The sequence below is a fragment of the Leptidea sinapis genome, chromosome 1 (genome assembly GCF_905404315.1).
Source record: "Leptidea sinapis chromosome 1, ilLepSina1.1, whole genome shotgun sequence".
NCBI classification, from domain to species: Eukaryota; Metazoa; Arthropoda; class Insecta; order Lepidoptera; family Pieridae; genus Leptidea; species Leptidea sinapis.
Genome location: NC_066265.1, coordinates 30,516,483 through 30,537,632, shown reverse-complemented (window position 1 = coordinate 30,537,632; position 21,150 = coordinate 30,516,483). Strand labels below are relative to the sequence as shown.

At 36.0% G+C, this 21,150-nt stretch overlaps 2 protein-coding genes across 2 annotated transcripts in view; one reads left to right on the top strand and one right to left on the bottom strand.

Annotated features, from left to right (window-relative positions):
• LOC126964584 (leucine-rich repeat flightless-interacting protein 2) overlaps positions 1-19,075 on the top strand; it is a 31,955-nt gene extending 12,880 nt beyond the window's left edge. The window contains exons 3-9 of the mRNA XM_050807785.1: positions 1,770-1,896; positions 2,347-2,459; positions 4,045-4,191; positions 5,166-5,442; positions 7,411-7,551; positions 7,859-8,046; positions 12,226-19,075. Of these exons, the coding sequence (XP_050663742.1) occupies positions 1,770-1,896; positions 2,347-2,459; positions 4,045-4,191; positions 5,166-5,442; positions 7,411-7,551; positions 7,859-8,046; positions 12,226-12,336 (1,104 nt within the window). The 3' untranslated portion in view covers positions 12,337-19,075. The remainder of the gene's footprint in view (positions 1-1,769; positions 1,897-2,346; positions 2,460-4,044; positions 4,192-5,165; positions 5,443-7,410; positions 7,552-7,858; positions 8,047-12,225) is intronic.
• LOC126964668 (germinal-center associated nuclear protein) overlaps positions 1-21,150 on the bottom strand; it is a 357,720-nt gene that overhangs the window by 78,782 nt on the left and 257,788 nt on the right. The gene's annotated exons all lie outside the window — the stretch shown is intronic.

Below are 21,150 nucleotides of genomic sequence, written 5' to 3'. Positions count from 1 at the left end.
TTTTTTTTAAATTAATTTCATTAAAAAATATACTGCATAAATAAAATAAAAAAATAATTATAATTGCATAAGTTGATAAAAAACGCTATGCAATAGCTTTACCGCGGCAGTCCCCGAGTGCCACACGTCTTTTTTCACTCCCGAATTATGTAAACCCGGCCTTAGGTAGCGGATTACATCAAACTACATTGTAGCTATTGTACTCTGAAGTCACACCAGCAATTTTAGTTTTATAGCATATTATATTACAGAACGTAAACTTGTTTTGACTGTTTTGAAGTAAACCTGTTAATTTATTTAAATTGACGAGGCTCTCTTGAAACCGTATAGTATTAAAAACGACATGTTTTTTAATGATATTGTCATGCTTTGAATATTTAAAGTAAACAACTTCTTGGTCCCGTTTTGTTTATTATATTGGAATTTACTATTTATATTACTATATTTGCAGTAATGTATCGTTTCGCAAACAGTTGTGATTAATTTTAAAAGTAGTAACTTTTGGTATTGAAAGTTTAAAACACACAAGTTAAGTTATTTGTAATGAATAAAAAATAGATAAAATAAATATTGTTTCACCTTATTTTGACCATCGAAAAAGAATCCTAATTTTCAATAGAAACTTCCTACGACAAAATATCAGGTTTTTCAAAACAGTCGGTGGGCTTTTTGTCCGTTGAAATCTCTACTTTTTGATTGTGTAACAAAATATACATTGCTATGGTAAATTTTCATTGAAAATACGAAGAAACGAAAGAACTCGAATCCGTTTTTTTTATATTTGCTAAAGTGTTGTATAACAAAACATGGGCCAACAGAGATTTTATATTATTTAGGCAAGACAAAATTCTTAAATAACTTCCTAAAGATAAACTGAAACAAGAAAAACAAAGTGAGTACGTTTAACATTCAGTTTACTTACGTGTGTGTGTGGGGTATGTGTGGTTATGTGGGGTATGTGTGGGTATGTATATATCTTATGTGGGGCATTTGGGTCTTATGATGAGAATATTATAGACGGAAATGTAATCACAACATTAGTTATTTTGACTGTCGTAATTGTTTGGTATAATATATTTTGGTTAGATAGAAAATATCTAATCCTGGAAATGATGTATTATAAAGGTGTGGAATGCGGCACGTTGGACGATTTTGAGAATATGTCGAGTGACAGTGCGGTATGAAAAAGATAAACAAAGCTTATTTTATTACACACGTACCTCCAAATTAAAATAAAATATTAGTACTTGAAGTTACACCATGTGTTCATTTGCGATATATTTTGTTCTCATGCAGCCTCTTAAAAGGGATGAATTACCCCCTTATTCATAATGGTCCGCTAACTTAAAACAGCCGCTAAGGAGTGTTTTTTCTCATTCTGACTAAGGTCAATAAAAGAAGACAGAGTGAGAATTAGCAATGCTTTAAGTTAGCAGACTATTATGAATTGGGGGTTAGTGTATACCACCCAACTTGTTTTTATAGAAAGCAAAAACTGTAAATATAAATTTAAACGAGTTGGTACAATCTTTGAAAATTAATTGTTTTTTTTTTTAATTTATGTGAGTAAATTAATTTTTCTTTCATTCTCTCTTTCCGGTCACTAATCGTTGTGAAGTGCGTATAACACATTTTGATCTAGACCGGTGATGCATTATCGCAATGATGTAGGTAATGCTGGTCCGTTGGAGACTGACATTGATAAACATCTAAGTATTATTTTTGATTTTCGATTTGTAGATATCTAAGTGAAGCTGTTATAATTGCAGGCCGAGCAACGGTTAGCGGCGCGGCGAGCGGCGCGCGCGGAGGCTCGCGAGATCCGCATGCGGGAGCTGGAGCGGCAACAGCGCGAGCAGGAGGACCATGCCGACAAGGCATACGACATGTACACAGGTGCGAGCGAGACGACACTATGTTGTTAACTGCTGCTGCGATACTATTAGCACGCTGTCACGATAACTGGCACTACCTAACTATAAACAATTTCACATAGAACCAAAATTTCCCTGCGAGATCGAATCAGAAATGAGGAGATCCGTAGGAAAACCAAACCGACATAGCCCAAATTATTGCGAAACTGAAGTGGTAGTGGGCAGGGCACATAGTTCGACGGACAGATGGCCGTTGGGGCAGTAAAGTCCTCGAATGCCGACCACGGAAGACGCAGTGTTGGTAGAGTAAAAATTAAAATGTGGTTATGCGATGGCAGGACCAACCAAACCATTCATAATCACTCCAACGCCCGTAGGGAAGGACTCGGCCCACGACATAGGCGCAAGCAATGACGTTTTATTACTAATTTATTAGTGCACATAAATAATATTAAAGTATTTTGTGTTACAGAGACGGTGGGACGCCGCGCTGGAAGCAGGCTAGCGGCGCTCAGTCCGGGCCTGCACTCGCCCAGGCGGAGCTCCGAGGACTCTGACGAGGTCATCAGTGTCAAAGATTTGAGGGTGAGTTGAACTGCCATCCCGTTGGACCCCTGCACTCGGATCCGGCAATTCCATTTGAACTTTTACGGGTCATCAGGTAGTAAGTAATCACCGCTGCCCGGACCCTTGCAAGAGCAGAGAAATCACAGTTTCTTTTCCGGTCTTTTAGAAAGGTGAAAAATTTGCTTTCTTCGAAACAGAGCGCAAGAATGTGTACGTGGAAGAAAGTACTTCGTAAATCGCACTGCAGGGGAATGCCGCACATACAGACGGATAATATTTGAAATTGTGAGGCGCGGTAGTGAAATTTCGAGCAGGTATAAGATCCAACAGCTCTTCAGAACACATCCCTTGATAAATGCCTGGATGACACAATGGCGAAAGCGCAAGTCCAAACGATCACAATTCGAGCAGATCTACGTTGTCGTTGTGGTCAAATGCTTTGAGCTGATGCTGCGATGCTTCAGACCAGAGATGAGACCAATACTCCATATTATGTGGCCGGAGCTGCGCCTTGAAAGCGCTCGCATATTGGCCGGCCTAATATATCGTTTTGCATTTTGACACGGGAACCTAGACCTTTCGGAGGATTTAATTGACAAAGTTTCATTTTCAAAATTCCGAGCGAACTCAAGTTCGCGTGAGAACTAAAGCAAAGTAGAGAGATTCCAATATATGATAACAATTTTCTTCCGACACTGGTACCGACAAATTTTCCAGAGAGTCCTGTACGGTATATCTAACACTGTCGTCAACATAACAATGGATGTTAGATACATCCATTATCAAGGAAATGCAGAACAATTTGGATTCTGACATTTTACTCTCTAAGAAAAAAGCGATTCACTCGATTGTATGAAACGGAGTCATTGACAGATGACGGCAGTAATCTTATAAAAAAGGACATAGCTGAAATCCACTACGTTATAAGCAACTGTTCACTTTCAAACTTAGCCGGATTATACTTCGTGGGCAAACGCGATACTGTAATTACTACTTTTTGACGTGTTACCGTTACATACTAAACTGAATTTCAATTTTTACTTAGGCAGTCCCTCCTGTCATTACGTAGTATTTACATCCTCTTTGATGAGTATAATCTTAATAGGTTGGTACCGCACCACTAATATTCAAACACCAGCTATCTATAAAACAAGATCAATTGATCAATGAAAATCGATCGGGCAATAATCAGTTATAAAGTAAGCAACATGAATCAATTAATTAGACTGCACTCGGTCACTAACCGGTTCCATTAAGAACATTCTCATAAACTGAAAAGTTCACCAATGTATCAACTTCACGGACAGGAAATTTGTTTTCTTTTTTAATTGCTTGACAGTACAGTAGCAATGAAAGTACAATGTTGTATATTTTATTTAAAAGAGCGCAAAAAAAAAAGAATGCTGAGAAAATTTCTTGCGCCATTTCTTTCCGTAGCGGTAGTAGTATCTAGTATATTAGAAATGCCATCAAAAAGAATTCTAAAGGAATCAATTTTCAGAAAATAAATGCCTTTTATGCCTTAAATCCAGTACTATAATAAAAAGACCTTATTGTTAATTGTATTAAGTACTTAATCAACAAATAATTTATTAATTTTCAGCACGATCTCAAGGAGGTCGAGGAGAAGTTCCGCAAGGCGATGATCCTGAACGCTCAGCTAGACAATGACAAGGCGGCGCTGGGGTACCAGCTGGAGCTTATGAGGGACAGAATAGAGGAGTTGCAGGAAGAGTACGCACAGTTACAGGTACCATAATATGTTCTAGGTTTATGTAGAATATTGATAAGTAATGTTTGTTCAGTGAAAGATAATGTCCTAATTGGCACAAATTTTGGCAGCGAGTGGCGTTTGTTTACTTTTACGCGCAAGTGTATAATACTTTTTTTTTTTATTATTAAAATAAGGGACAAGACGAGCAGGACGTTCAGCTGATTGTAATTGATACGCCCTGCCCATTACAATGCAGTGCCGCTCAGGATTCTTGAAAAACCCAAAAAATTCTGAATGACACCACAGCTGCGCTCGTCACCTTGACACAAAATTTGGGGCAATTATGTTATAATTTATTGTGATTAGATAAGAAGAGAAAAAAGCAATTTTAACCACAATTACATAAAAATTATTAAAGAATGGAAGAAATCTGCTTTTTTGTTTAATGCCCGTAATTTCTAAAGAAGATGGGATGGATTTTTTTCTTATTTTTCTGATGATGTTTACTATCTCTCCTATCGTCCCGTTTCGGCGTGAAGTAAAATATTGAGACACCCCTGTATATACAAATAAAATTTGAAATACAACAAAATTTTATGAACGATGCGGGACTCGAACCCACGACCTCCGGCGTTCCGTGCCGGTGCTCTAACCAACCGAGCCAACCGTTCGAGTGACGTATCGTCATAAAGTCTTGTATGCTTTGTTCAACTCTCAGGTTGTGGCTTCATCTACAGGATCTACTTTACAGTTGATAACCTGCTCAACCCCAATATTTGCATATTAGGGAATTGACTTGTATGTCGTTCTTGTAAATCTAAACAATTTGTTATGTTTTTTAAAGTGATATCCCTCACTTCTAGGATTAATACACAAATAAAATTTTAAATACGGCAAAATTTTATGAACGATGCGGCACTTTGTTGTATTTGTGTATTCATCTTAGAAGAAAAATATAACAAATCATCCTGTATATGGTATGTGTAGTATTACACCGGTTTTTACTGCAGCGTGAACACAAAGAGAAGTGCTCGAGCCACGAGCGACTAAAGCGCGAGCACGCGGCCCTCGAGCGGGAGGTGGTGGCGGCGCGAGACGCCGTGCGTGCGCGCGACGCCGCCGCAGACGCGGCAGGGTACTCGTTCGTGGAGGCGGGGGGAGTGGGGGGAGCGGGGGGAGCAGTGGGAGCGGGGGGAGTGGGCGCCGGCTTCGGAGACGTGCCGCCGCTGGCGCTGCTGTCGCACGCGGCGCGCTCGCTGCTGGACGAGGCGGGCGATGGAACCCTCGGTAATCACAACGATTTTATAAAAAAAAACTTAAATCATTTTACACAAATCGTATTACAGCCCACGCAAACGTACTCGCCTGCAATCTGATGAGTGAAAGTTCTTTCAAAAGACAAAAGAGAAAAGCCCCTCATGACCTCAATATTATATAATAATAATTATAATATTGACACACTCTTACACAAATTATCTTGCCTCAAACTACGCATAGCCTGTAGTATGGGCGCAAGGCAACGATATATTTAATACAATATACATATAATATGTTTATATATATGTAAACATACATATAAACATCTATGACTCGGAAACAAACATTCATATTCATCATATGAATGTCTGCACCCGCGACCTCTAGCTCAGTAGGCAGGGTCACTAACCACTGGGCTATAGGAAAATGGATTGGTCACTGGACTAATACCATTTCAAGATTAATTAGAACTGCATAACCTGTAGCTAAATGCCAAGGCAGATTGCTAGATATTAAAATAAATATATATAATATACTAACGTATGTATATTTTTTTTATTTTGATTCTAGATAGACTATGACAGTTGTGAAAACGTCGAAAAAATTGAATTTTTGAGTTAACCTCTATTTTGAGCAATGCACGCACACTTAGACAAAATGTGATACAAATTGCGAGCGTAAGACCTAGCTTCTCACGAACACTAAAGTATTAAATCTGGCTTGTTTTTATCGGTTGTCTAACAGCAAGAGACTATCTAGACGTATAAATTATTTAAGTATTCAAGTAAAAAATTTCACAACCATTTGTAAAGCATCCTATTCCTATTATATACATATGTATATAATAGGAATAGGATGTATGTATATTAATTTTTTTATTAAATTGATATCGATGTTAAATTAACAGCTTTTCACCCCACCTTAAGCGGTATCACATTGTTTTAACCAGATCGATATGACATGGGTACTAAAAAGAAAAGCAGCAGGTGAGTGTATCACCTAGAAGGCTGGCAACACTCACAGCGTTACAAAAACAATGATATTTACCCTAAGATACAAGAAACAAAATTTAAAGTCTTTATTGGGATGTGTAAATATTCACAAATTATTTATTTATTTATTTATTAGGTTTATTTACAATAATACACACAAATATAGAAAATTACAATTAAATTCTAGGAACTAAATGTAGTGATTACTTACAAATAAACACAGCATGCACAGAAGTAATTAATTTATTATATACAATAAGTAACAATTTTTTTTTTTAATTAATAAATGAGTTTTACACAGTTACATCAATTTTACACTTATAACATTATTAAAGATTACCAATGATGCTGTAAATGTTTTCACAATCAAAAATTCTAACGTGTAAGACAGATAATGTTTATTTTATTCTATTCTTTTCAGTGGCTTTTTTGGAAAGAACACCATAATTCAGCCAATGTCACGTTTCAGTAGACCACCTAATTTAGATAATGTTTATTTTGTATTAGCTCATGATATTCACTTCGTAATTTGTCAGCTGTCAATTGTCAAGTTTGCAACTGTCAATTGTCAAGTTTGCAACTATCAACTTTAGGTTGTGTCATATGAGAAGCTATCGCCTGAGTATATCATAGGTATGGTGGTTTTATGTACAAATATTAGTAAATTATTGCCATACAATTTTTATAAGACAGTGTGGCCACTGTATATTTAGAATCCATGAATTAAAGTCTCAATTAATGAGGTATTGCAGACTTTTAAATTCTTTAATATATTTTTTTTGTCCGGTTTTATTTGATATCTGTGTTTAATTCACTTTTAGATTTATAAAGTGATGATAAGCGAAATTATCATGTAGTGTAACCTTTAAATGATATTGCATACCCTGTGCATTAATGTAAATTGTAAATAGTTTAAGACATATTAATTATGTGAAATCGCTGGTAGACCCAATAAATAAATAAATAATTGACCTCTGTGGTAACAATGAGTGTTTTTGAAATTCAGACGTGCGGTTAGAGAAGCTGGCCAGCTGTAAGACGGCTCTGGAGTCGGAGGTGCGGAAGCTGAAGCTGCAGCTGAACGAGGAACGGTCCGCCCGGCAGAATGGAGTGACGGGCGTCCACGACCGAGAGTACGAGACCGAGGGTGAGCCGCGTCATTGATACCAGATACCGGCTAGATTATGGGTACCACAACGGCGCCTATTTCTGCCGTGAACCAGTAATTTGTAAACATTATTGTGTTTACATCCGAAGGGCGCCGGAGCTAGTGAAAATACTGGGCAAATAAGACTTAACATCTTATGTCTCAAGGTGACGAGCGTAATTGTAGTGTCGCTCAGAATTTTTTGGCTTTTCTATTACCAACAACTGAACGTCCTGCTCGTCTCGTCCCTTATTTTTCTTTAAAAAAAACCGATATCACATTAATATCTAAAATGATTTTTGAACAGTGGAGACGCTTCGGAAGTGTGTGTCCGAGGCGAAGGGCCGGGCGGCCCGGGCGGAGGCCGAGGCGGCCCTGGGCGCGGGCGCGGTGGCCCGGCTGGAGGCGCAGGTGGCGCGGCTGCGGGCGCGGCTGGAGCACCACGACCACCACGAGGAGGAGCTCAAGGGGGAGCGGCGCCGGCTGCAGCGGGAGGTGGGGCCGGCACCACACAACCACGCGATATACTAAAGATTTCTCAACAGCCACTCACGGACTAGTAAAAAAATAAGGACTCCGTGTCACCCTCCATAAAGTGTAGCACCAAAACAAGCCGATTAACGTGTAAATACATAGCCCCACGCACACACTTACACTACTACATGCCGATAGGCGGCTATTATGAGAATTGTCATCTTCTGTGACAGATCAGTTTGCGTCTCAATAAAATATTTTAAAAATGCCGTCATGTGTTGTGAAAAAGTGTAAGAACGATAGCATATAAATATTTGTAAACATATATGATTATTTAAAGGAGAAAAAAATTGTGTAACTAGTATCCCCTGTAACGGCACACACACTAGCATAACGGTGCTTCACTTGTAATATCACGGCGCGGAATCCATCTTTTTTTTACTCGTCCGTGCAACCACATTGTTGAATCAATTACCGGCTGCTGTTTTACCGCACCAATATTCAGTCTATCTCCGGTTGTGGCCTACTTGAGATAAAAATCGTAACTATATCGTTAACTTTTTTGTGCCATTAAACTCTAGACGGTAATACACCTTATCCGCGCACGCTGTCTGTAAATGGGAGGACGTATAGATTACCAGCGATAGAAGTTTGTAAGAAAATAGCAAATCGCGCGTCCCAATATAAGACGATAAGAATGACTTATCAGGTATATTGGGACAGCTTCAGATTACTGACAGTAGAAAGTAGTAATTTATCTCTATCTGTAAATAGTATATTGGAAACGGCCGTTAAGGACCTTTAAGAAAAGAGCATAATTACTCCTATCTTGAAAGCCGGCAATGCAAATCTTGAATCCTATTGTTGAGGTGTCCATGAGCAGTTTCCTCAACACTGCCCATCCTGTGAGCCTCTTGCCCATTTGCCCCCTTTTATTTTTTTAAAAAAAAGGTGACCTGTGTCCTCTAAGGCGTCCACACTCCACATTGCTCCAACATCCTAGAGTCTTACGGTTCACTTTTCTTTCTTATATTGGTCTTCCCAATAGTCTTTGCTTCTGCAATCACCGCTTGTGCCAGCTCTGTTTAGGGTTAACATTTACTTTGTGCATTCCAATGTAAGGTTGGCCGGAGTATATGATTAAAAACCCCTCGCAATTAATGACTAAACCAGTCCTATTTTTATCTTCAGTTTTGATCTGCTGTTGGATCCACGTCTCATTTTAGTGTTGTAACAAATGTGTTCGAGATTTTTCGGGCCAGTTTTACTTAGAATTTGGCTAAGGCAACGTTTTATGAAAGCTTTCCCTACGAGTCGACCTCTGTGGTTGTCATGCGTAGTTTTACGAAGGTTAATCTACCTTTGGTAACTGATCTAGATTGCCATAAAGTTACGTGGGGAACACATTTACCAGTGGGAGGCCTTTTTGCACAGGATGCTGGCTATATTATCAGTGACCACACGGCGCCTATTTGTGCCGTGAAGCAGTAATGTTTAAGCATTACTGTGTCTGTGTGAAGGGCGCCGTAGCTAATGAAATTACTGGGCAAATGAGACTTAACATCTTATGTCTCAAGGTGACGAGCGCAATTGTAGTGCCACTCAGAATTTTTTGGTTTTTCAAGCATCCTGTGTGGCATTCCATTGTTATAGGCAGGCCGTATCATTTACCATCAGCTGAACGTCCTGCTCGTCTCGTCCCTGTCATAATAAATGGTATATTTCATCGACTGTATATAATGCGACACTGTTCAATCTTCTGGTCGAGCTCACTGTATCATGTACGTCTGTTTAACAGAGGAGAAGGCAAATATTATGGACCTCCTCTTACACAAGAGACATTTCATCTTTATTGCTCAGAGCGAGGGAAAGGTAAAAACCAGCCGCTGATGGACATCCTCAATACTAGAGCTCAAGAGACAACTGTTTTATGTTTCTGGCAAAGCATTTCACCATTGACGTTAACTGACATCACATTACGGCATCCATTACGATAGGCACGCAACAATAACGTGTTACTATAATGTAGATTTGTATTTCAGGATGTGGTCGATTTCTGGGCCGTCATCAATAACGGTGACAGCTAACGGTATTATGACACGTGTATCCCGAGTGACCCCTCTTGTGCTCTCCGCCTGTTACTCACATATCACAATAAAATCCTTTCAATAATGCATTTAATCTCCCCATTCCCTAAAGAGTGCCTGCGGCACTAATCCGAAATAGTTTTAATTTTTAATGGCACATTAAATTTTATTGAAATAGGCGTTACTTTGCGGAAATCCATAATTATTCAAATGATTTGAGTTTTTCTTTAGTGTTAATTCCGCCAATATTTCTCTTTAAACAAATCGACACGTGTTTCGATTCAAATAGGAGTGTCGTGCCGTGATTTTGGCGAGACAACACATTCTGAGGATGCCTCGTGTAGAGGCGAGCCACGTGTCGATTTGTTTAAAGACAAATATTGGCGGAATTAACTCTAAAGAAATCTCAAATCATTTGAATATGCACACGAATTGTCTACGGCTTTTCTAACGCCGTGCGTTGGAACAGTGATAGAACCTTGTTATATTATACTCTGCATGGCGTCAACGCAATTATCACTTTCAAAACTTTACTATTAATTGGTGATTTTTAAATTTATATATGGACCTGACGTCATTATGACGTTATTAAGATGGCGGGCTGTCCCCATATCATCGTGCGGGGATTATTTCATACTGTCACTGTTATGGGCAGTTAATACCGCTCATCACCTTTTCGGTTTGTCACTTAACAGTTTTATTGAGTTTCAACTTTTGACCAACGGTTATTCTAAACTTAGACACATTATTCGTATTGATAATGAAGAAAAAGGATTAGAAAAGCATAATTTAACTTAGTTAATGTGCCTTAACTTAGTTAATGTGCCTCAAAATATCCTCCTGGGGGTGCAAAAGAAAATTACCAGAGAAGAATCCTTAAAATATCCGATCGCTTATTAAATTATTTGGTTAGAGTGCTTAAAAATAATATATTATTATGAAAGTAATAATATGAAAGCGATTTTATTGTGATGTCTCAAAACTATTGATCGTAATCTAAACTACCCTAAAAAAATATTAATTAAATTTGTACAGAATTAAAAGTCTTTAAGTACTAAAATATTATGTAACAGTTTTTTTTAATATTTATATTCTGTAACTCGACTTACAATCGCCTCTTAGGACTGTTTGAATTTTATTAATGTTGTAAATTTATTCTATCGATTTAAATAAGTAGGTATGTATAAAATATTATTAGCTAGAGTGTGGCTAGCGAATGTTGGCGCTGGAATTATTTGCAAACTTGTTATATGGCATAAAATACATTTATTTTCTCAAAATTGATTCCTTTACTATTCTTTTTGATATCAATTTTAACACTACCACAACTTCGGAAACAAATGGCGCTCTGAGAGAGAAGTTTCGGCGCAAGAAACTCTCCCAGTATTCTTTTTTGCGATCTTTTAAAAAAAATATACAATATTGTAATGTCATTGTTTGGCAACTCTAATGTAACGTCAAGGAGGATTTGACAAATAATATGGCGGTTGTAATGGGTCCAGTGTGGTTTTCTGTACTTTGTGGTGATTATAGTTTCGGATTTGCGATCCTATCTATAAATAAATAATTCTATTAAAAGTGAAGTATGTAAGATTTTCTTTTACATGATTGGCACTTTCAAGGACAAACAACAGCAGAGAGAAAAATAGCCTTTATCCTATTACAGGTCAAAAAATACGTGCATTCAAAATATTAATAATATATTATATTATAAATATAATATTATTATTATTATATGCATATAATTAATTATTAAGTATCAATTAATTTTTAGTGTTGCTAGACTTATTAATTAAATTTGCCGCTCTTTTTTAGCGCCAACTTTCGCTAGCCAGACTTTAAAACTTGTTGCGTATAGTTTTAGTTAATAATTATTTAACACTCACAAAGATCAAAACCAAAAATATTAATATCAGTTATAACACGGTTTTCTTCTGTTTTAATATTCATAATTCAAAACTGAAGTGGCCGTGGGCAGGGCACATAGTTCGACGGACAGGTGGCCGGTGCGGCAGTAATGTCCTTCCTTCCTTGGGGGGAGGCCTTTGTCCAGTAGTGGACGTCTTCCGGCTGATGATGATAAGTATTATAAATTTTTTCCGATGTCTTACAGGCGCGGGAAGCCCTGAATCGTGTGGAGGAGCTCGAAACGGAGAATAGTCACCTAACGAAACGGCTCGACAAACTGAAGAATGCAAAGTCAGCGTTACTCAAGGAGCTGTGACGCTCGACCGACGAATAGCACATGGCTACGAGAAATCCGCTGAGGCGACCTGGCGTGACATATTCTGTACTTGTAGGTATGCCGTTTGTGCGGCCACAGCTTAGAAATATGTAGTTTGCCATGAGACGTAGGGTTGTCGCCATGTTTTTTATATAGGTACCCTAATGGTTGTCCACTTTTGGACTTTATAATTTATCTGGTGCAGGATAATTGACGAAAACAAACATCTGCCAAAACAAATATAGGAGAAGTAAAATTTCATCAATATATATCATAAAAGGTAGCCAAATAATTGACAATATTACATAGGGTTTGCATTTAAAAGTTTTCTTGGGATGACTGCTAGAAAACTACAATTGATTTTTATAGGTGATTTGATTTCCTGAATGTCAGTATCATAATGTGCTTAAAACTATATATTTCTGAATTGTGATCCTATCAACGCCGAAATAATTAAGCGCTGTCGCTGTAAGTCGTATGATTTTATTAAAATAATATTGTATACAATTTTTGTTTAGTTCGCAAATAGGACTGAATAAGTAGCACAGTAAGTAGGGGCCGGCCGAGTGTGTAAGGTTTTTATATATGAGTATATCACTATATATAAATAAATGGATTGTGATGACCCTAAAATTGATAAAACAAGTAACAAAATATTTATTTATTGAAATGTTTAAATTTTGACAAACACAATAATATGTGTAATTTGTTGTGGTATGATATCAGTGTTGATGTAAGCTTATTCTGATAATCGCAAATTTGGAGTGTACATTAATTTATAGATTTCGAGAATTCCTAATGGCTTTACGATACAGATTAAAAAGTTTTTTTTTTATCAATATCAATATTTATCTCTCACTGACAACTGTATGATAACCACAAGCGATTTTATGTTTTGTCGTTCATAAATTCATGGAGCACTTTTTAAAAGTATCAGTTTTTTTATAACTCATCTTCTGTCTTCCCATTGTTCTTCCTCTATATATATTTATACAGATAACTGTGCCAATAATATTGTGATATAAACTAATCCTTTTGCGATGTATCAATCGAAGTTTATTTTTTTAATTTTCGAACACTATAAACCTGCCATAGATAAAAAATTAAAATAAGTTTACACAACTTGTACCTATCCCCAGTCTCCCTTGTCAAGGGTCGTTTTAAAAAAAAAACGTTTATTATGCTTTATGTAATTAATTTAAGCATCGAGCTGATCGCCAATACAATATCCCACTGGTATTCTAATTTTGAAACTGTATTTTCGACTGATACATAACACATATCAATTCTTTCTCTCTTAGCTCCAAACACTCATCCGTGTATACGTCTCTGTTTGTTTTGGTATAGTAAAAATATCGGGCTATTTTTTTTTTCAATTTACCTATATTTTGCTCAAGCTCAAAATTGACACAATAAATCGATGGTCCAACTACCAACAACATAGCTATTAACATTAATATCGCTATCGTGATTCGGTTATCAAGTTATTTACAAACATAATGAGTAGTATTTCGTCTCTATTTTCTGTTATCTCGATTATGACAGTGTGTGTTACTAAAATTGACACACGAATTGAATACAATATAAATGGGCGTTTTTCATTTTTTTGTACCTTGACTTTTGTGTGAAATAATTTTTTTGTATGAATAAATATGAAATCGACTTATTATTTTACTGCTTTAATAACTGTTACATATATTTATATAGAAATAATTAATTATTTAAATTGAAAATACTCCTTTTGTTATGAGTGTCTCACGACAAGTGGTATTCAGAAAACATACAACAAAAATGCTTGTCATTATAATAAAAATTAAAAAAGACGATAAAAAAATCAAGAAATATAAAAAATCAAAATGAACCTGTCCCAGGTTCGAGCCTGGGGTACTTCTGCTCAAAAAGCATACGTGATAACCGCTGTTCCACGGCAACTGTAATGGACCGTGCCGAAATATCTATATACATCAAGTAAGTAAGTGTTAGGTTATTTTCGTTACGGAATTTCTGGATTCGGTCTCCACGCTCAAGGCCCGCGATAGAAGCTATGCAATAAAAAACATTATGAAAACAAAAGGAATTATATTGTAACTCAGTAGAACTTTAAGATGCTCAAGCTGAGACAAATTAATATTATCCAGTTTGAAAATAAGTATAATAATAATATATAAATATATATAATAATAATTATGTTATAGTAAAAATCGAAATAAGTTTACATCAACAACAATGATTGATAATAACATAATATTATGTTAATTTTAAACTGATCAATAGTGTTCATATTATATACTGTGGTCGAATTGAAAATATGCATTTATTTGCATTCATCTGTAGTATTACAATATGTAAATATTTTAACTGTATAATATTGTCGTGGTGTACTTGGTATTATTTTATATGATGATCTTTGAAAATTGACCCTTTGAAAGCCCTGCTTTATTAACTTCAGTTGTAGTCCAACAAACACTGTATCGATAAATATAAAACACAATTTCAAAATCAAGATTCGTGTAGCAACCTACGAATGACAGGCATTATTTTCACTCAGCGCTTTAAGAACAGTGTCAAGTAGGGCTACCAACCGTACCCTGAAATAGATTATTGTGCTCTATTCGATGTAGGTGTACTTTTTAATCTGTGACACATTGAGTACGCTAAAATACTATTTTTAAAGTATTCTAACTTTTATTAGATTATTATTTATACTTACGGTTATATGCGCCCGAGTTTTGTGGCTTTTGGTACTAACTAGTATGTATAGTTATATAGTAAATAAGAGTGTTTTGATTTGTTTTATGTAACTGAGTTTTACCAGTTACACAAGTTACAACGGCGCCTATTTATGCCGTGAAGCAGTAATGTGTTAACATTATTGTGTTTCGGTCTGAAGGGCGCCGGAGCTAGTGAAAGTACTGGACAATTGAGACTTAACATCTTATGACTCAAGGTGACGAGCGCAATTGTTCTTGAAAAACCCAAAAATTATGAGCGGCACTGCATTGTAATGGACAAGGCGTATCAATTACCATCAGCTGAACGTCCTGCTCGTCTCGTTCCTTATTTTCATAAAAAAAAGAGTATGACTGTCGTATGTAAAAAGAGTAATATAGCATATTCTCTCAGCGTTATAGATTATAGAGTACAGTACACTATTTAGAGCACGACTGGCAACCCTCCTTGTATAGTTTCCTTTAATTTAGTTCTCAACTCTTATGAAATTATTCGCTGGAATTGTGCTTCTGTTTTATACAATTATCACGTTTAAAAATAGTTTGTCGATTTTGCTCAGTGTGAAGCGTGATTTATTCTGTATAAAGTTGTGTTTCAATGTTTTTAGTATGTGAATATGTTTGCAACTAATATTGCGTGTAATGTAATAATGTGTGCCGCTGCGGAAGGCAGATTTGGCGTTTAAAACTTTTCTAAAGAGATGATATTATTTACCTCTCGGATAGCCGTCGGGTACCTATGTAATGTTTTTAATTTGTAATAACAAGATCTCTGTTTATTATAGAGAGCGCCATATTTTGTGTTAAACAATTCTCGACATCAGAGGAATCTTTAAGTTCTACGTCTCTCTCGACTAGTTACAGTACTTCATTATTTTGTGGGTATATCGAAAAAGCAATAAACTAAATCCTCTTACGGTGAATACTTTCTTATTATAATGAAATGACCCGATTTTTTATAAGTATTATATTATATGTCTATTTTCTGTGACCTTACTAAACATACTTACATTAAAATATTATATATTTAAAAAAAATTGTTCACTGAGTTCCTATCCATAATCGTTTATTTATACCATATTCCTACAGATGTTATCTTGGGTTTGAGTTTTATGCTTTTCCTATATATGAAGTATGTATTATACAAAAATAACGCGCAGTAAAAGTATTTTAATAAAAATCAACCTTACTACTAACTAAGTTTCGTCTAATGCCTAATAGACATAGAATCTACTAACGAGAGTTCGTAAGATTTTACTAGTGTACGCAGAGGATGCAATATGTATTTTAATTTGTTTAATAATTAATCTTCAGGTACCGTAAAATATAAACTGATATGTACTTACTATAAGAAACTACACAACTTCTGAAATCTTACTGTTACGGCGGTTCTCGAAAGTAGGTACGCGTACTTTTTTAAGTTATAGGTACTTCTTTAGGCGCGTTATGAAAAAAATGATGAGAGTGAAATTTTAAGATGCGCGCGCATCACTGTAACACAAAAGTAACAGGTGCAGTTGGTTCCTAAAATTTTCTGACGTTTGCGTCAGTCTTCATTTGCTTTTCGTTTCTCTGTCCATTATTAGGGCAGGCAAAGGGTTCAAGCCCATACAGCCGTATTCAATATTTAATAATTTAACTAGTCCGACAGACGCTGTTCTGTATATAATAAATGAAATAATGTTTTTTTATGAATTTGTCAATAATATTTCATAATATCAAAAATTGCTTCGTAAAAATGCACCCTGTTGTTGTAATGAAATTGTTTCACAGCATAACTGTCAAACCGTTGCGTCAATAAATTCGACGGGGTACGCATCAAAGGAAAAGCAAATTTGTTGTTTTTATTTAATTCTGAGTATTTTCCTATTTATTTACCTTTTAAACCTTCCCTGTACTTCCACAAATAATTCAAGACCAAAATTAGCCAAATCGGTCCAGCCGTTTTCGAGTTTTAGCGAGACTAACGAACAGCAATTCATTTTTATATATATAAAGAAGATTGTCAAATCCATCTTTGCAAGATTTTTACAAAATTGTTCTTTCTGAAAACGTTAAATAGCACGAGGAATAAATCATTTTAATGATCTTTGCTTCGTTAGACCAAAGAAGTATAACTTCTTGCGTGCATACATAAGTACCTACACACACACTTTTTTTATTTATTACATATTATAAGACAACTGGTTGGTATTTTTGGAGTTAAGTTGTACCTGCGGCCTTGGATAGAGCCTCCTCTGATGTCAAGATAGTATATTATAGACGAATGTATAAAATAATGTAAAATGTAATGTATGCATAGTGGGAAGTGTATTTAATTTTAATAGTTTTATTGTAAATTGTGAATTAACTTGTATTATAAATTTAATGATTTATGTTCATATTATTATTATAATAGACATTATAATTGTTTATTTATTTGTAAACGCATATAAATATGATTTCGTTTAGTTTAAGTCTATTTTTGTTTTTTTTTTATCTCGCTTGCCTTCGATTCGCTTTCGACTAACTTGCCTTGATGACGCTTCGGTTTTCAATAAAATTATAAATCTATTGACATTTTGTGAAGTAATATTTTAACAATGTTAAATTTTTTTAATCCAGAGTATGTTGTATCATTTTATGAGATCACAAGATATTTTTTTTAAGCTGTAATGATAGATTCTTTTACTAGCGAGGGCAAGAGGTTTTCGAAGCTCTTGTACTCAATTTTAACTAGCAGAGGAGGTGTATTTAAGTGATGGCAACCCTAATAAATGTAAAACAATCGTGCCGCCATTAAAAGATAAATTATGTTAACCGTTGTAGGATTACTTGTGTTAGAAAACCCCGGAAGGAATTTTTTAAATGTTGAAGCTAGAGTTTTTACGAATTTAGATTAAATTGTTGCTCAAACTCGATTAGGTACTAAAGTAATGCGCGGTAATGTTCGTCCATAGGTAGGATTCATTCGGTACTGTAATTATAGTTTCAACTCTATGTCGTGCACCGTAGAGCTCTTTTTCGGAAGTTACCATTAATTTATTAATGCTGTTATTTTTTTATATTGTACGTACTTGTTTAAGCCCAGTAGACTGTGGATTACAATCATTAATTCTTTAATGCGCCATATTTTGGTTGTATTTATATACAATTTGAGCGGTTACGTAATGATATAGCAATCAAATTTATTCGCGTCGGTTATAAAACAAAATTCAAGGCCGAAACGCTCACTTCGATCTATTTGTAAGTATATTTTCTGGTCAATTCAAATTATGAAGGGAGAGGCAAGGAAAATCATCACATATGAGAGAAAAGTTGAAAAAGTACCCGGCTTATGCTGTAAATAACAGTTCAAAAAGCATCCACAATGGCGCTGGTGTAGGCACAGGGTATGGTATGAAGTATGGTGAATGTAGCAATTGTAAACGAATTGCAGTATGCCGATTTAAAAAATTAAGTTAATTATTGAAAATTTCAACAACTTACGGTGTTCAAAATAATGTAATAAATATAACCTTAAAGAATTATTATTAGGGAAACGTGCACCTAGTGTGATTAGTAGTATTATTTTATATTTGGCGCTTCTTTTAAGATTTATCCTGATGCTACTGTGCCGCCACCTTAATTTAATTATGCAAAGATGATTCTTCTTGCCTTAGACCCTTCATAATAATTTAAATGTTAAGTTCATGACCTAACGCTTACATATGTGGCAGTGACAAACGCTGTTCGTTCGACTAAACGTCATTCTGTCACATTCAAAATGAATCTGACTGGGTGGGCAAAGTTGCCAGGTACTTGAGTTGCTTATATAAATCGCAATAAAATTATGCAGTATATTATATATTGAGAATTAAAATATTATTTAAGCATTGGCGCAACTTAAATAAATTATTTCTCACGCATGATTTAATAAATGTATTTTCGCTTTTATGTTCTGTCTAATTTAATGCTGGAAAACGAATATTTGTATTCAAATAATTTTAATAGTACTCTCTTATTGAAATAAAACAATTTTAACAGGACTATTTTTGTGTTTTAATTTAAATCATTTCGGGACTGTTTCCATAGTGTTCGAAGTAAATCCATCGAACAGCATTATATTACAAATATTGCTTAGTAGATAAACTTAATTGTAATATAATGTTGTTCAATGGATTTACTTCGAACATACTCCCGAGCACAAATAAAAAATAACAATAACAGATTATATCAAATCCGGCTCGAATAACCATGAAAAGGGGTACACTTAGGGGTAGATATATATGTTGGTTTTATGGTAAAAGTATTTATTTACTTAATATACTAAATTAATCTATGACACTTGCTAAATAACTATAATTATTGGTTCTACTTGTGAGTACGCGAAACTCTACTATTAATTGGTTAAAATGGTTACTCGGACCAGTCCTGTAATGGTTATAGAAAAATGGTTAATGGTAACTAGGACCGGACCGATCAATGGTTTATTCGCGTACTGCCTTACTAAAGGCAACACATGGTTTTATTACAATTAGGTTTATCTACTAAGCAGTATTTGTAATATAATGCTGTTCGATGGATTTACTTCGAACACATAGCATTTGTGATCGTTTTGGAAATCCAAGATTGCCGCCGCTAGTGCTGCAATATGGATATCGTCTCCAAGGTTACCTAGATATTGTCTCGGGGTGGTAAAGAATGAATTAGGGATATTTTTTTATATATTAAAGGGCCAGTTTGCCCCTTTTTATCAGAAGGGGTCTCTGGGTCACAAGACCCGCGCGATCCAACGTTTCGCCGCGGCGACACGCTGCAATATGGATATCGTCTCCAAAGTTGACTAGATATTGCCTCGGGGTGGTAAAGAATGAATTGGGGATATTTTGTTATGTATAAAAGGGACCATTTTGATCCTTTTTATCAGAAGGGGTCCCCGGGTCACAAGACCCGCGTGATCCAACGTGTCTCCGCGGCCAAAGTGATTCGTTGTCTCGCAGTAGGATCGTATGAACGACCAATCATTCGATCGAGCGTCGCGACTCATCCACCCGCCGTCGCCCGCCCACCCCTTCTCTCACTTCATCGATTGATTCGAGGCGGGCAACCCGGTTCGTGATCGAGGGTCGCGACTCATCCACTTCCATTATTATTGAGAGATTTACCTTGAATTCACACAACAATATCTATGTACCTATAGCTAAACAAATGTTCATTGGATATTAATATTTTTAGTTTACTGGATATTAGTTATTATTGTTATTAGATAGTATACATTTAGAATATTAACATAAGAACGCATGCGTGGTTCGTCAGCCGCTACTTAGTATAATATAGCTATAAGTTTATTAGTTAGTAGGTACTTAGCAATTACATAGACCTATTGTACGTAGATAACTGGCAAGCGGCAATGGTTCTGATACGTGAACTACTGTCCGGAACAGAACCATCAATCGATCGAACGGGTCGCGACCCGGGGGTCATTTTGGTGACAGATCAGTATTGATCATATAACACAAGAAGAGCAAGAACAGGTTTTCCTTTCTGTTTTAAGCCTCAAAGACAAGTCGAGAAGTGAAACCTTCGAAATAGTTTTGCGGACGAATGCTGCTGGTAAGGAAGCGCAACGAAACTGATGAGATTTGGCGACAGGAATCATGTACCTTAGCATTCGAACCACTTTCATGATAGTGGCAGTCGTATTTCTCCTTCATCTCTTTTGAAACTGAATAGTAAAGTTCAATAGTTAATATGTAACTTATGACATTAGGTACTAGCAACACCTAATTACTTATGACAATAAACAAAAACCACGTCGATTTATACAGGTTACATGTGCTCTTAAGTGTAATTGCAAAGCCTTTTTTATAGGAGAGGACAGTCATGTGATGTTAAGTAATCACCGCCGCCTGTTCTCTCTTGCAACGCCGGAGGAGAACGTTCTGGAGAAATTCTTCGACTCTTGGCCTAATCAGTAACCTCTTAGGGTAATATCTCTTGGAGGACCGCGGTCATGCTATGGTGGAGGAATGAGGATGGGATCCTGTCGGCATTATGATATTCGTCCCTTACCGCTCGGAAACATTTAAATTACAATAGGTATCTCGAAGTGATGTTGAAGTCA